This window comes from Sceloporus occidentalis, unplaced genomic scaffold (assembly GCF_023333645.1).
Source record: "Sceloporus occidentalis isolate IW3139 unplaced genomic scaffold, rSceOcc1.0.p SCAF_15, whole genome shotgun sequence".
NCBI lineage: Eukaryota > Metazoa > Chordata > Lepidosauria > Squamata > Phrynosomatidae > Sceloporus > Sceloporus occidentalis.
The window spans coordinates 15,344,282-15,361,094 of NW_028316995.1; the positions used below are offsets into that span (position 1 = coordinate 15,344,282).

Consider the following 16,813-nt stretch of genomic DNA (forward strand, 5'->3'; position numbering starts at 1 on the left):
GATGTGAAAGTTACCTTTTTATAGACTGATATTTCGTAATAAGCTTTGCATACGCACATTTGACTTTTTCCCCATCCTCCCATCCCAGGCTCCCCGGTTGGAAGCACAGGTCATCCTCGGATCTATCATTTGCTTTCCAAACATTTATAAGGACCTACCTTTACTAGAGCCGTCCCAGGGAACTAGTGAGATCCTTACAGAACATGAAGACATCAAGGTATGATATATGCTTTTACAGAAGAAAGCCAATGGGCAAACTTTTTAGGAATATATTTTGTTTGGTTGCCTAGTGTGTACACACTTTGGCCATTGTTTATTTTTATTAGAGGCACATATAGCGGTGGTGCATTTTGCCCTGAATAGAACCTGCCATTATTACTTTGTCCTATTTCTTACCACTTGAAAATATTCAGTGTCAGAGGCCAATGGAAAGTGTCAGAACATGTGTCCACGGCAATGCTGGCAGCTTTAAAGTAGGGCTGAAACAACTAATCGATAAAATCGATAATAATCGATAATGAAAATCGTTGTCAATGATTTTCATTATCGATTAATCGAATCGATTATAAAAAGGTTTTTTTCAGAGCAAATCCTCTGAAAAACTCCTCTCCTTTATATAATCCGACCTCAGAGATCGGATTATAACACTAGAATCCAGATCCCCCGCAATGCTGCAGGGGACCTGGATTCCCCTCACTGTCGGCCGGTCTCTCACTTCAGTCTCCCCCCCCCCATACACCTCTCTGACTCCTCCCCCCTCCCATACACCGCTCTGCCTCTCTCCCGACTCCGTTACTGACAGGCACTTTCACTGCAGCTTCATAGAAGCCTCAGCGTAAGTGAAGGGCAGTAACGGAGGCTGTCTGTGCGATGCATCCTCTCTGTCAGCCGGTGGGGGTCTGCATCGCACAGACAGCCTCAGTTACTCACCTTCACTTACGCTGAGGCTTCTATGAAGCTGCAGTGAAAGTGCCTGTCGGCAACGGACCCGGGTAGAGAGGCAGACCGGTGTATGGGAGGGGGGGAGGAGTCAGAGGGGTTTATGGGAGCCACCCTCCCATACACCACTCTGGCTCCTCCCCCTCCTATACGCCACTCTGCCTCTCTACCCGGGTCCCTGGTGTCTTGTGAACCTCCGTTGCTGACAGGAGGCAGAGTGGAGTATGGGAGGGGGGAGGAGGCAGAGTGGAGTATGGGAAGGGGGAGGAGGCAGAGTGGAGTATGGGAGGGGGGAGGAGGCAGAGTGGAGTATGGGAGGGGGAGGAGGCAGAGTGGTGTATGGGAGGGGGAGGAGGCAAAGTGGTGTATGGGAGGGGGGAGGAGGCAAAGTGATGTATGAGAGGGGGAAGAGCCAAAGTGATGTATGGGAGGGGAGGAGCCAAAATAATGTATGGGAGGGGCCAAAGTTTTGTATGGGAGGGGGAGGAGCCAAAGTGATGCATGGGAGGGGGAGGAGCCAAAGTGATGCATGGGAGGGGGAGGAGGCAAAGTGATGCATGGGAGGGGGAGGAGGCAAAGTGGAGTATGGGAGGGGGAGGAGCCAGAGTGGAGTATGGGAGGGGGAGGAGCCAGAGTCGTGTATGGGAGGGGGAGGAGCCAGAGTGGTGTATGGGTGAGTTATAGTGGTGTATGAGGGGTATTATGAATTTCAGGGCATATAGGGGGTATAAGGCATATCGGGGGGCCTAAAACATATCTGGGGGTAAAAGGTATATCAGGAGGCTCAGTTGCATATCACTGGCATATAAGGAGAATAAGACATATCAGGGGGCACAGTGGAATCTGGCATATAAGAGGTATAAGGCATATATGGGGGCAGAGTGGCAAGCTGGGGGCAAGATGTGCATAACGGGGCAGTTTGGTAAATAAAAGAAAATTTAAATAAGGCTTTTTTCTCATAGTTTTTATTAAATATGAAAAATAGTTAACATATGAATTAATATTTACTAATAACTTTGTATTAAGACCTAGTTTGAGAAACACTGTGTTTGGGTTGCATTTTTTTATCCGATTAATCGAAAAAATTATCGGCCAACTAATCGATTATTAAAATAATCGTTAGTTGCAGCCCTACTTTAAAGTATAAGATCAAGATAAAGTGTTTATGTTAAGCAATCTTCACTTCTAAGTTCTAGTAGTAACTTTGGTAGCCAAATCAGACTGGGTGCTGATAATTTTTGTACACGGCAGACATCTTGCAAAGGCTTCTAATAACCTTTATCAATGTCTTTTGAAGTCTAGGCCAGATAACAAAGTGTGTTTCATTAATTGAAACCTTCTGCATTATAATTCATTTCTAAGAAACAACAGCAACCAGTGGGTAAAATAAATTCTTTAGACCCTTTCAGCTTGTAACGGCCGTTTTCTGATTAGGAAGACCAATGCCTTTGTTTTAACATTACAGAAAGTAGTGGTTTATAATTAAATTCTTCATACAATAACCATTTAAGACCTCACATTGCAGGTCATGTGTTATATTTTTAGGGTTTATAATATCAGTGTTCCTTGATTTTGTAGGCCATCTTAGTGAATATTTTGTTGAAGACTGCCAGGAATGAGCCCAGCGAAGCAGCCAGGTAAGCTGCTTACAAATCTATAGTTATAAGGAGTTACATTACAACTTCTCCATAGCAGAACGATCAATGTTTTCTCAGCAAAATTAGTCGCCCTGATTTTTGTTTTGTCTTCAGGTGTATTGCTGTATGTTGTCTTGGAGTTTGGATCTGTGAAGAACTTGTAGAGAACACAAATCATCCTCAGATAAAAGATGCCATAAATGTCATTGGAGTAACGTTGAAGGTACCTCCTTTTTGAAACCGGTCTATCTTAATCAAGATTAAGTAAACCAAACTGTTCTGGAGAAATAATTATCAGTGTGTGAGAGGCAAGTTACCCGGTAATGCAGTGTCCCAAACGATATGGCTAACAAAATGCTGAATATACGCACTGCCTGGTCTTGTTTAACATATATTTGCCAAAAAAGACTATAGTAAGTGCAAAAAACAACATGGAAAAGATACAGTCAGCTCACTGATTTCACTATTATGAAGATCAAACCCCAGTGAGATTCTCCTGCTTAATGCATACGTACAGTCTACGCGCTGATTTACTACACACTATACAGGGCCAGCTTTATCCCTTTTTACGGGAGAAGCTTACTGGAGTTAGACTTCATAATGCACAGTGATACCGTGGAGGTGAAATGTTCAATCCTCCAGCAAACTTCCTATTTAGTGAACATGCCCCAAACAGTACATTTTAAAGCACCAAACCAACTGCTTGGTTGAAAAGAACTTTTAGGTTTTATGGGTGTTTTTATTATCTGCTACCAGTACATGGTTTTAGTGATCATAGTTGGTCAGACTTTCCTTAACCTTGTGCCATCTAATGGCTGTAAGCCTCAACCAAGTGACTCCCTCGCTCTATAGTGTATTGGCTTCATGTATAATTAATAGAGAATGCCCTGTGTACTAATCCTTGCAAGGAAGCGATGCTTTCAGACAAATAAAAAGACTAGTGATGATAATTTTCCTCTATCAGTAGAGGAGAAGAGGATTGAACTTTTGGCTCGTTCCTCCATACACGCCACACCTCTTTAAGAATAAATCGCTTCCCTGGATTACCCCACTCTGAATTAATGACGACTGGCTGGGTGTTGGGTTACTTTTGGATGGTGGACAAAAAAAAAAAAGCTTATACAAGCAGCTGTCTTTTGTTCGCTTGTTTTCCGTGTAAGAGTGGATCCAGCTTCACATCTACACATGTAGCGATTTCCTAATGAGAACTCCTCTCAATAGAACAGAAGCACTATTAAACACAAAAGAATGTGTGGCTGAATCATTTTTTTTCTGTGTTACTTAGCATTTGAAGGGCATGAGACAATCATGAAAAGATGAACTCATTTATGTGTGATTTATTTAAAAAAAAAAAAGGAAAAATGCAGTGTTCGTTTTATTCAACATTTAACCTGTTCATAACCTATAGGAGGAATACACAGATTCCTAACTTTTGTTGAGAAAAAATTGTTTCAGTACAATACACTCTTATAAGCGTTTCCATTTAGCCTATGCTATTCCGGTCATCACAAGCCATTAGCCCAGACCTCTGATGAAGCTCTGAGGAGCGAAACATGTCAGGGGGGCTACTTGTCTGAGTTTTTAATTAGCCTCTGTCACTGGTCATAATTGAATTATTTCTGTTGTTAGGACTGCAGCCATCAACAGTATGTTACTGTGACGTATACCTTATATAGTAGGACTGGTGACGCTGGTGTTTTTAAAAATCTTTTTTTTTTTGGTTATACCTTTTAATAAACATATTAATAAAAGTCATGTTTTAGGGTGGGGTTATAATAAGGGTATTTTTTGATCCCGGGAATGGGATTGGTTTATTTGTAGTTGTAACTTACCCTTGTCCCCGCTGGGGCATTATTTTGGAATTGTGGTCATCACATGGGCACCAGATGATAAAATGTCTCCTTATGTATGCCTCTGATTCTACAAGAGAAGGACATTTATATGAAACTGCTCTAAAGAATTGTATCCACGACTCTGCAGGGGCTAGAAATGGACAGTTTGAAAATCTCCTGCATTGTGATAAACATTTCACTTTAATAAAGTGAAAATTGTGCTTTTCTCTTTGTTTAGTTCATCGTTACCTGCTCTGGTAAAATAATCCCTGGTTCTCTTACCAAAGACATAGTGATAATACAGCGTCCACTAAACCCAGCAGTGCAGATTTAACCCTTATCGCTAACCGGATTAGGGCAAAATCCTGTAATAGTGTAGGAAAGTAGTGTGTCGATGCTTCAATAGTCTTGTCCCTTTTGCTAACAGGCTTTTCTGCTCATAGTCGCTCGGTTTCTTACAGTTCAGCACCATGGACAGATACCGGCTTTAACCTCCGTCCCGCGTGTACGGCAGCCAGCAATAACATTACGCTAAATTCCCTTTAACCCACGTGCACTGTTCTGTATGTCTGTAATGCTGTGATCCGCTTGCTTAATTATTTTCAAACATCCAGCAATATATATAAAACAATGACATTGAAACGGACACTTTTAATACTGTTTTCTTTGATTTCCGATTGGTTTATCTTTCACAGGTTTCTGTTTAACGCATTCAGTTTTGTGCAGATTTCTTATTATGTTCTCTATGCAGCTTCTAGATAAGAGTTTTTTGCGTTTTATATGATTCTTTTTTATTTATTTTTTTATTTTTATTCTGGAGCTTATGACAGCTAAAAATGTGCTTTCCTTCCAGTAGATTGCTGATATCTGTAATATCATTATGCTTTTGAACAGACCTTATTAAAAATATGTCTTATGTTTGTAGCATTTTAAATTTAGACTTTAATGACGTGTTAAGAAAAATGTGTTTCGGTCTTAAGGAACATTAAGGATGGCGTACTGACAGATGAAAACCCCATTAGGGTTGACACAGTTCCTCGGTGAAATCCACTAAGAATATATATAATGTGTGTGTTAGTATGTCGGCAGAGCCCTTTGCTTGTGTTATCAGCCTCTGTGTTTCCTCGATAAGTCACATGCCATTTTTTTCCCTCCAGTTTCCGAACAAAACCGTTGCTCACGTGGCCTGCGACGTCCTGCAGCTTTTGGTCTCCTACTGGAAAGAGCTTCAGAGCACAGACTTCCCGCTCTCCAGGAAGATCACAGAAGTATGTAGCCAAAAGGGCCAGATTGGCATAAGTTACCCCTACTCGTTTATTGTTATTGTTGCCTCTGTACTCACTCCAGTGCTCCAAATGAAAGGTCCGAGGTTGTATTTAAATTCTTAACTGAATGTCACCCATTTTTATGATTATGTAGGTGCCAAGTTTGTCAGAAATGTTTAACACTGAAATTGCCGTGTCTTCATGTGAATTGGCATGCAGCCCGATTGCCTCATCCTATCTCATAAAGTGACACTGATTTGTATATATAACGCCACTCAGAGATGTACTTGCCCTGTTCTTGGCTTGGCCCCGAATCGGCGTACCCGTGGCATCTACTTTCCCCACAGCTACGTCATCGTTCTCTTTCATCTTTCTCTTAAAGGCGGACATAGCCAGGCACCGCATATTGCAGAGACCATGCCGGCTCAGCGCAATCCTCCATGGTTTAAGTGGGCCTGTTGGAGCAATCATCTCCCTTGTAACTGGCCCATTTAGCAGTGGCACACAGGGGGCTTGACTACCCAGTAGAGCAATCTGTCATTCCCCTGTACCTAATCCCATGCCAGTCCCCTAGTCTCTAAGTAATGTGCCTTAGCCCCTTTAGTGCTCCCTGCTGATGGGTAGTTAGTGGGAGCCCAAATGAGTATATTTTCTAGATGAAACTCTAGATGATTTCTGTGAACCAATGTGAGATAAATGAAGAAAACAACATGAATTCTAATATTCTATGTAAAAAATCTAGGTGTTACTTTCAAAGTGGAATATATACTAGCTGAGGTTTTCTCATAGTTGTCAGTAGACTATGAAGATAGTATGATCTTTTTCATATAAATGCACACAATACAAAGCTCTATGAAACCTGGGTGTACTCATCCAAGAGAAATACCTTTCTTTAAACTCACTAACCAGACTCCCTTCACACCACAGAGACCCTTGACTGACAGTCTATGATTAAAGGACCTCTGCTGTATGCATTCTTCATGCCTCAATAATGTTGGGTTCTTATGCCCACTGAACTCCATCTCGTTCTTTTGAAGTGATGTCAAGTGAGCACAGAACCCTCCAGAGTGCGCATTAATGATGCCTGCCACCTTCCTGATATACGGAGCAGCATCCTACACTTAGACAAACTACCTGCTTCACTAATGAGCAAACTTAGCTAACTGAATATTCCAGCGACGTGTCTCAATGAAGAAACACTCTACCAGCACAATCAATACTCACCAATAATTTGCTGTATCTTTTAGAAAACATCAGTTGTTTTAGTTAGCAATATCAAAGTTAACATGATTAATTAAGTAAATGCTTGGACATGATTGTAGAACTCATCTGCATTTTATCTATCCGTTGTCTAGATTCTGGTGGCCACCATTTCATTCCTTTTGCCTAGTGCAGAGAATTCCTCGGTGGAGACTGATAAAAAGGTAATCACAGTTAACTGGGGTTTGTTTTCAATGAGAAAGCCGAATATTATTGCATCACCACAGTGGTTCCAATACTCATGGAATAAAATCCAGGAGCAGTGAAAGAAGGACTCCCTGTCAGCATCTAGCTTGATTGGCTGAGATTCACGTCATACACGTATTAAAAGTTAATCCAACAAACGTTATTTGAAAAAAGAAAAAACTCCCTTTAAGGACCAACATTTTAAAGCCTGTTCAGTGTGAATTCCTATTGGTAACTATGTCCTTTAACCTAAGCATTTCCCATAACGACTTATCCCTTTATGTAACAGTAAAAGAAAATTTTCAAAAAAGTTTGACAAGGTGAGAATGATTATTGTGGAGGACACATAATTAGTATTAAAACAAACTTTAGATAGCTTGCATCTTGCAGGTACTTGTTTATTCATACATACATATATGTATATATATATAATGTATTTAAACATTTTCAGACTAGAACAAAAATGCCCATTTTCTGTAAGAAAGGCCATTTTGTCTGTGCAGTACGGATCAGTCCACACTTTTGGTATTTCTGTTGCCTGCCATTTTGCTGATGTCTGGAATAAGGACAAAAGGCTATATTTAGGAAATATTCACTTCTGCATTCCCACTTGAAGCCGAACTGACATTTGCTGTCCATTCTCTGACATACAACAGACCTGAGTTTTCAATTTGTTGGAGAATAGAGAAAAGCTAGAGGAACAATGCTTGTATAATCATAAACCTTTGCTCTTTGCCAGGGTGTGTTTATTCCAGACTGTACCCTTTAGAAAAGAGTAAAGCAAGTTATGGGTTTTTTTGTGTTATCTCCCATAGCAACCAGAGAATATTAGCAGGGGAAAAAACATCACCAACCATAATTCCTTATTTCCGTAATTATCCAGGTTGTATAATGGTTGCATATAACACCATAATGTAGTAGAAGGGTTTTAATGACTCTGATTATTTGAGATCAGATTTTCTATCTATGCACATTTATCAACCTTGCCGCAATATTCCGTGAGCTTTTGATTTTTCCAACATTTTTCTCCATCTATTTTAAGGGCAGCAAAGTTACACAAAGAGTAGACTTCTGGTGTTTGCGATATCACTAGACTTGCTTGGGCTCAATCACAAAGTTATAAAATTCATGTGCTAACAGTGTGTTTTGTTTCTAGTTTATAGTGTCCCTATTACTTTGCCTGTTGGATTGGTGCATGACTCTCCCTCTGAAGATCTTACTAGAGCCAATATCTACATCTGCCCTCGAAGAGCCTCATATACCAAAACCTTCCCTCCTTGACTATATATACAGGGTATGTACGTACGTGATGCTCTGTAGGGTTGCTGTCACCATGGTCAGCTTTTCACACTAGCAGGTATTTAAATTAGTTTGCTTGACGTTAAACAAATCTTTCTTACTTACATATTTGAACATTTTCATTTTTAACATTTTTACACGCATGCAGTTGGGTATCTGGATGTTTAGACCAATAACTGCAATACAAGTGATGTTCCACACCTTAAACTGGCATTATAATAAATGTACCAAAATCTGATTCTAAATGCATCAAAATCTGATTCTAAATGCATAATAAGAAAATGGTAGTATCGGTAAATCTAAAGTAGGGACTCTGATTGTGATTGCAAAGGGCAACCAACATTACTTTTATATACACATGTTCTTTGTATAAGGTAGCTGTTCCTTTGCTGGTGAGTAATGTGCGCACACATGCTGTGCCTATAGCCCCCCTTTGCATGTGAAGGTGGCCAGTGACCAGACCTAAGAAACCAAGAGAAAGCTAATTTGTAGTGAGGAATGTAGGTCAGCTATTCTTGTTACCCACTTTAATGCATGTGCTTGTTAATTCAAGGTTTTACACTGCTGTGTATGTGGCTCAAATACATATACTCAGCAAAGTCAGTACATACTCAGCCTGGCTGACCTCTCATCAATGGATTATGATCCATTTCTGCCTGTGGGATCCGTAAGGAATACAGAGCCGCCAGCGATCTTCTCTTCTGATTTGGGCAATCTTCTTACTGTGGCAGAAGGTGAGTAATCCCTCATCCTCACCTTAAGGTTTTGAAATATCCTCTCCAATGAAGCATTGTTAAATAATTCATATATAATTCATATAGGGACACAATCATGAAACATTTTTAATTAATTGTATGGGCTTGACCTTATTAGTGGTGTATTTTTTGTTAATAAGATAGCTTCTTATGAAACTTTTCTACATACTTCTATACCTTGCAGTTAGAACTGCATAAGTTTAAAAATGTAATAACGCAATCTATTGTGGAAATCCCCCCCCCCCTGCTTAAGGTGTAAATAACATGATACCAGTTTATCATTATAGTGTTCTTTTGAATCAGTGATGCTAAACCACCATCACAGACCAGATCAAGTGTTAAATGTTTGAGAGATAATGTTTATAATCTGTTACATTCCGTTTTTAAAGGGGTAATCAAACTGATAGCTTCACTGATTTGTGCTTTAAGATTGAAATGCAGCATTTCATCTAGAGGCACATTTAGTTTTCTGGTGGTAATAAGGCGACATCACCAGGCATTGATAGGGGTAAACTAGCTTCTCATAGTTATGGTTTCCATGTGTTTCATGTAGAAGACTCTGCAGGACACAGAAAGACAAGAAACAGGCATATAAAAAATATTATTGTTATTATTTATAATCATAATGATATTAGTGCTCAGCCCCTAAACATCATGCAGAATTTTCATATGGTAGAGTGACAAGAGCTCTTGTTAGAAGCCAACGCAATATACCATTAATTTTTTTCCTTCTTCTATTGCATTTGTACCTGTTTAGAAAAGAAACGAAGAAACTTGGAACTTATACCTTTGACTGCTCGTATGGTCATGGCACAGCTTATTAACCATTTGGGCCATTACCCTCTTAGCGGAGGCCCGGCCATCTTGCACAGCTTAATTAATGAAAACCAAGATAACCCTTACGTGGAGGCATCTGAGCTTTCAAATGATGTGTTTAGAAGCCCCAATTTGCAGCTATTTGTCTTCAATGACAGTGCACTTATATCTTACCTGCAAATCCCTGCAGAAAGTACGCCTGGCAGGGATTCATCAGGTGTGCCTGGCGATGTCAGGATAATTGTTAGAGATATCTCAGGGAAGTATTCTTGGGATGCTGGCATCATGTATGGACCTTTAGAATGCCACCCAGTAGCCAAGAAGGAAAGAAGAGCCTATGCTCAATATCAACGTCATGAAAAGCCAAGTCTGTCGCAACTTGATATAGTGGATGGAAATGGAGAACTGGATGCTCTTGATACACTGCTTGAAAGGCTTGGGACCATAAGCCCAGAGTGCCTACTTCATGCAGACCTAAAACTGAACGAGCCTGCGTTGCCTCCCGTCGGCATGAGCCGTGAGCAAGAGGAAGCGATCATTTTAGCAATTGCAAGACAAAGTGCCTATGAGGCAGAACACATCCAAAGATGCGACTTTGATCCCAGTGTAAAAGTAGCATGTCAGGAAGCACCCAGCACGGCTGAGCCTCAAGCAGCATTTTATTTCTGTAGGCTTCTGTTAAATGACTTAGGGATGAACTCCTGGGAGAGAAGGTACGTCATATTGACATCCATCTTCACCTTTTTAACAGTCAGTGTAGTGGAAGTCAGATGCACGTTCACAAACAGAGCAAAGAACTTCACATAACAAATGGGCAATAATCTTTTTAAACATGATGTAATCAAGACATTCCTGTTTTTTCCATATTTAATATTTTACTTTTTATATTTTAATATTTAGATTTATTGTACAATAAATTGGAAGATACATTCTGCACTACAATCAAGTAAAGCGTTTCCCAACATATGCACATTTATTAAGCATTGTTCCATGCATTTGTTATGTTTCTACATGCATTATTGTAACAATTTTTAAGTATTTGTATGGCATATAGAATCTTCCTTTAAAAGCCATCCTATATTGCCTTTTTCTAAAATTAATTGAAACATCTTTTTGTAGGAAAAACTTTCACTTGTTAAAGAAAAACTCCAAGCTGTTACGGGAGCTTAAGAATTTGGATTCACGGCAGTGGTAAGTTAAATCCATTCCCTTTTGCAACATATACTGTTAAAGGGTCGCAGCAGCCACCATATACACTGTAATGCTTATGATATATCTTTTGTGACCACTTTAAATGTTTGTTTAACAAATGCATGGGGGGGTTCTGTCTCTTTTCACACCCCTTAACTAAATGCCCTGCACGAGATGTATTCGGTTGAACACATCTCCCTGCATATGATTTACTTACCTCCTGTCAGATCCGGCACTGGCTAGGGGAAGGCTGCGTGCAGGGGACTGTTTAGACCCCCGTGTGAATGTGTGGAAAGTTCTCTCATTGATTTCAATGGGAACACTTTCCTGCCACTGATTGACTGCTTCAAACTAGAGGACTGCATTGGGAGGCAGGTCCCGCCAAAAAACTTGCGGACGGTCTTGCGGGCGGGAGTAGGCGGTCAGACGCTGTACCTGTGGGTCGTGGTAATCCTGCGCAGTCCCGCAAGGCTGCCTTCGAGTTGCTCCCTCATAGCGTCTCTCTTCTCTTGCTCCGCCCAGGAACAAATCGGAGTCACTTGATGTGACATCACTTCCCGTGACTCTGCTGTGTTCCTGGGCGGAGCAAGAGAAGAGACGCTATGAGGGAGCAACTCGAAGGCAGCCTTGCGGGACTGCGTGGGAAATCTGTAGTTCAGGTAAGGAGGTGGGTGTGATTTGTGGCAGGAGCGAGGTGGGATTGACCACAAATGTGGTGGGAGCGGGCAGGAGTGGAACACACACATTGCTGGAGCGGGTGGGATTGGACAACAAATCAGCGGGAGCGAGATTAAAAAAGCAGTCCCGCGCAGGGCTCTACTTCAAACAACCGCTCACTGGTAAGAAATGTCAGATCATGGAGGAGGATGGCAGCTTCTGCAGCATGGTTGCAAATTCTACGTCAAGTAAGTTCTTTTTTTATTTTTGTTTTGTACTCACAACAATTGACGTGCCAGGCAGGTCACGGAAAAAAAGGTGATGACAATAGACATGCCTCACACGTCATGGGGTTAAATGATCTTAGAAAGCAACCAACGATTGCTTTCTTTGCTCAGATGGTGTCGCTGCAATTTGTAGTGGTGCCATGTGATCGATCTCCAATTTAAATTAGATAGCCTGGTGTTTTAGTTTTCAAAAATATATGGTTTGATGGTGGTAATTGAATTGGTCTGCTTCAAAGATGTCCCAAATGGGATATTGGTGCAGGATGACCAGATTTGAAAAAAGAGATTATAATAAAACATAAAACATTGTTGTTGTTTTTTTAAACTTAGGAAATTTATTTAGAAGATTTTTTCATTTTTTACCATATTTTTTTATATAGTAAATTATATGATTTGAAAGCCCCTTTTCTCCTGGAAAAAAAATATATGTAATTTGCGTGGGTACAGTAAAAGAGGGAACAAAATTACAAGTAAACACAAATACCGCAGAAATCTTAAAACAGGCTCGATCACGAAGGATACACAAAAAAGCAGTCAGGTCCTCAAGGGGTAAATATGTATTCTTAACACCTAGCCTTTGCCTTCCTGTCAGTATATATATTCAGTAGACACTCTGTAACATAAAGTAGTGATGTTTCCAAACAGTCAAACTCTATATATAATTGTGATGTTTTAAAAATAAGGTGGTTTGCTGCTTAATAATGAATGGACCCTGCTCCTTCATCTTTTTGTATTCACATTGTCTGCAAGTTATTAAGTAAGAAAGGTATGTTTTTGGCATCTGTAACATTTTCCCTTCCTGATTAGTAATTTAAAGCTCGGTTTGTGATGCTTTTTCCAGTTTTGATTTGGTTTGATCGGCCTTGCCGGTACGTATATTTATCCTCCAAAAATGAAGTTAGGATGAAATAGCACAAATAATACTTATAATATCTTTGTGTGCTGTTTAGCATGTCAACCTTTTTTTTTTTATTTTTTTTTTTTTAATTGATTGCCATGCTAAACTATTTAATGATTTCATTTGTAGGTCTATTAGTGATTTTTGATGCTTACATATTTGTTTTTATAGGTATTTGTATTAATTTTTTTAGGGGGAGGGGGCAAAATAATAGAGGGCGATTTTGTGACTTAGAAATGGGTCACAAAAAAGTAGGATTGCACAAAACCAATAAGTGGAGCAGAAACGCAGCCAGAAGCTTATAGAGGAAATAAAGGGAAACAACTTTTCTTTCAAGCCTTGCCGCAGAATAAATTGCCTACTACCAAAATACAGGTGACAGATTTGGTCCTGAAGGGCTGTACAAGGTATTCTGGTTCACTCCTGCAGGGCAAGTCAACAGGCTCCCCTCGGTGTCATTCATATCCTTGTAATTCTCTGTCATCCATACATTTATTATTGTTAATGTAAGTCTTTTGTTGTCGTCCATGACGATTCAAGTAAAGTTTTCCTACCAGCTGCTGGATAGCATGCTCTACTGGCTCAACCAGAGCAGCGGGAGAAGTTGTCTTTAGACATTAAATAGAAATAATTTGAGGACAAACAGGCAGTTATGGGAAGTCATGCTGAAAGCACGGCGGCTGCCGAGGCTGTTATAAGTCATTAAACAAGCAGAAATCTTGAAAGCAGCAAGAAACCAATGAAATAATACCTACATTTTAAATCAAATGCTAGTAAGATTTGTTCAGTTTTGTTTGCATGCTCACAAAGAGCCCTGATATGCACCAGCGCAGTGTGATGAAGAATGTTTCTTGGCCAGTAATAGCCCTTATGCGAGCAGTTCCTTGCATTGTAATTGTAAACACTTTAGTAAATTTTAAACAGATTCACGGCTCCATAAAATGAATCCTAAAACAGTTGGCCCTTTGCCCACAGCTTTCACAAGAGTTAATGCATGAAAGCAAAGACAATAGGGGTTTTGTCCCTGAATACGTGCAGAACATGCGTCGTCGTAAGGTTTTGGGCTTGTTCGTTCCCTCTCCTGATTGCTATTGTTGTGTTTTATGATGGCCCGTCTACGGCTACAACACTGGATTGGAGCGGTCTCCTTACGAGAGGGCCATCGAGTAGTTTTGGACACAAGTGAACGGAATAACTTATGTGCCCTTAAGGTAGGATTTGTTATTAAGTGAAATTCTCCCGTCATCTGTAAATCAGAAATGCGTTATTGGTTTTATCTCAGCCTACAGCCTTTCTTCATTTTATATGACGCCTCTGTGTAAATACAATAAACCAGCTTCGCGGAGAATTATTATTCATAATTAACACCATATAATTAGAAATTTGGGAAGGGTGGCCCAAATAGGCAAGCCTGCAATGCTTGCTATTATAAATAGCGATTGGTCCTACACCCCACTCTGCCTGAAGAAGGAGGATTGATTATTTGTAACCTACGCCAGGATCATCATGCACTATTCATGATGATTGTGTGCCAAGGGAGATAGATTTCCTTTTGTATATACCAGCTGAAAAATAGCGGCCGGGAATGGAAACTTTTTTAATATCTGGGCTTTATTTCATTTTCACAGCTTGTGGCAGTCTGCCCGCTTTTCAATGCATTTAAGCAAACTTCTTCATGCACAGTTAATTGGTCCTGTTAGACTTTTAATAGCTTGGCATTGTGTCAGCTAATGCAGCAGGACGGCTACAAAGGAATACAGTCCACCGTTTGTGATAAATCACAGCCTCGTCATCGGCTCTGTCCCAAAAACGTAATCATTTCAGCGAGTGCGTGTTTGCCGGTTTGAAGAACGAAGTATTAATATGCGATATGGGCTCATTTGGCGCCTCTAAGCCCTGTGGCTCTTTCTTGGATGTAGCTCGCACATTGCGTTTGGCTAGTGACTCAGAATAGATTTCCTAAGCAGCAAATACCCAATGCATATTTCCATTCCGGCAGCTGCACCATCTGTGTATTATCCTGCGTTCAATCATTCATATCGAGGAGCTGCGTTGGTGATAAAGCTCGAGCGCTGCAGAACCACAAATAAAGCTTTGCAATGGGATAAAGAGTGCATTTGGCAAGTAAAATGAAGGGCTGTGTGTGTCTGTAATAAGAAACATGCCGATAAATATCTGCAGACCTATAGTTTTTGAAAGTTACCCACTCGCTGTCCTTTCGGGTCATTGATTAGGTATTTGTTGATGGCTCCTTGTTTACTGCCTTGGTCATCATGGTTTGTTTTTTTTGTTTTTTTACATTCACCCCCCCAACCTATTTACAGGGTAATTCCTTACTCTGAGAAAACATAGGATAAAAGTATTTAGAAAGGGATTAAAGTTTGTAGGACCTTGAAAGGTACAATCTACAGCTGAAATCCGTTATCATACCTTGATAAACACCTTTAACATCTGCTTTTAGTCTTGTGATTGCAGACTCGTCTAGTGTTCTGCAACCTCTACAAACACGGAACGCTCAGTTTGCTCGTAACTCCTGTGAACAGGTTTACCCTATACGCCATGCTCTTCTCAGTTGACTCTCTCCTGTGTTGAGTCTTTTCTTTCTTTTTTTAATATAGCTATGATGAATAAATATATATGTCAGCACACAAATGCCATTGATTACAGTTGTAGTCTAAATCATCTGGCTGCCCCATTCTCCAGTGCTAGTTTCTATTGTAATTACTAATTATAAATTCTGAAAAGATAATGATTTTAGAAGCTAATGAAGATGGTGAAGTGTTTCTGGCTAATCTGAAGATAATACGTTTCACTAAAATGATTAAAATAATTCCTAAATCAATTGTGTGTGTTAATCATGTTTCCAATGGACAAGCCTCATTCTGGGTGCCTTAGCTGGGGAAAGGTGTCTTGTGTCGGTGCGGTAGTGGTGGTGTTTTCAGGAATTTGGGCTATAAATGAGCGGACAGTGACGTATGATTTATCTATCTTTGCAGTAAGCCAGACCAGTTCATTGACCGCAAGTGCATTGAAATCTACGTTTCCCCACAAAATTAACCTATAAAAGTCTGGCCTTCCTAACAGGATTAATTTATTTTTGAGTTACAGTTGCCGCTTTTCTCCTTCGTATTATTCTGAATGATGTTTCCCTGCGTATACGAGATATTAATAAAGCGCCAACGCTGGCAGGATCCTCTAGAAAGAGACCTTCAGCCAACCCTGTATAAAACTCAGAAGGTTGGTCCTTCATAAGGAAGGACCGGTTGCTGATTGGACCATACCATTGGTAGCTATGGGGATAACACTAGTTTTTAAACTTTGCATCACAATGGGGTTTTGTACATTACTCCCTCTGTTTTAATTTCCGCCTTGGTTGGTTTACAAAGATGTTGCTGTGAAGGTGTGGTTGAATCCAGCCTCAAGATTCTTCTCACAACAATGTATTGTCATAAAGATGTGTTCCTATCAATTTTGAGATGTCCAGTATGCACATCGATGACAGATCTTAGATTAAGAGGCAGGGGATTAAATTATAACAGGGATTCTTCCCCCTTAATTAATCGACCGTCTATTGATGAAGGCAAACATTAGCCTTTTAAAGACATGCAGCGATCGGTTAAAGAAAATCCATAGAACAGCTAGGATCCCCCTTCTTGTAGTATTTCACGTTGTAACCTTACCTTAGCTACTTGTCAATTGGCAATTTAAGGCACAATTCCAAATATTCAAGTAATTCTTTTCATTTATGGTTATGTCAAAATCAGTCCATAAATCGCAACATGCAGAATCAG

General features: G+C 40.2%; 1 protein-coding gene across 1 annotated transcript in view; it reads left to right on the plus strand.

Annotated features, from left to right (window-relative positions):
• LOC149303293 (ral GTPase-activating protein subunit alpha-2-like) overlaps positions 1 to 16,813 on the plus strand; it is a 143,850-nt gene that overhangs the window by 69,797 nt on the left and 57,240 nt on the right. The window contains exons 26-34 of the mRNA XM_089481423.1: positions 89 to 217; positions 2,518 to 2,576; positions 2,691 to 2,799; positions 5,566 to 5,676; positions 7,029 to 7,097; positions 8,276 to 8,413; positions 8,972 to 9,152; positions 9,931 to 10,702; positions 11,109 to 11,180. Coding sequence (XP_089337549.1) covers positions 89 to 217; positions 2,518 to 2,576; positions 2,691 to 2,799; positions 5,566 to 5,676; positions 7,029 to 7,097; positions 8,276 to 8,413; positions 8,972 to 9,152; positions 9,931 to 10,702; positions 11,109 to 11,180 — 1,640 coding nt within the window. The remainder of the gene's footprint in view (positions 1 to 88; positions 218 to 2,517; positions 2,577 to 2,690; positions 2,800 to 5,565; positions 5,677 to 7,028; positions 7,098 to 8,275; positions 8,414 to 8,971; positions 9,153 to 9,930; positions 10,703 to 11,108; positions 11,181 to 16,813) is intronic.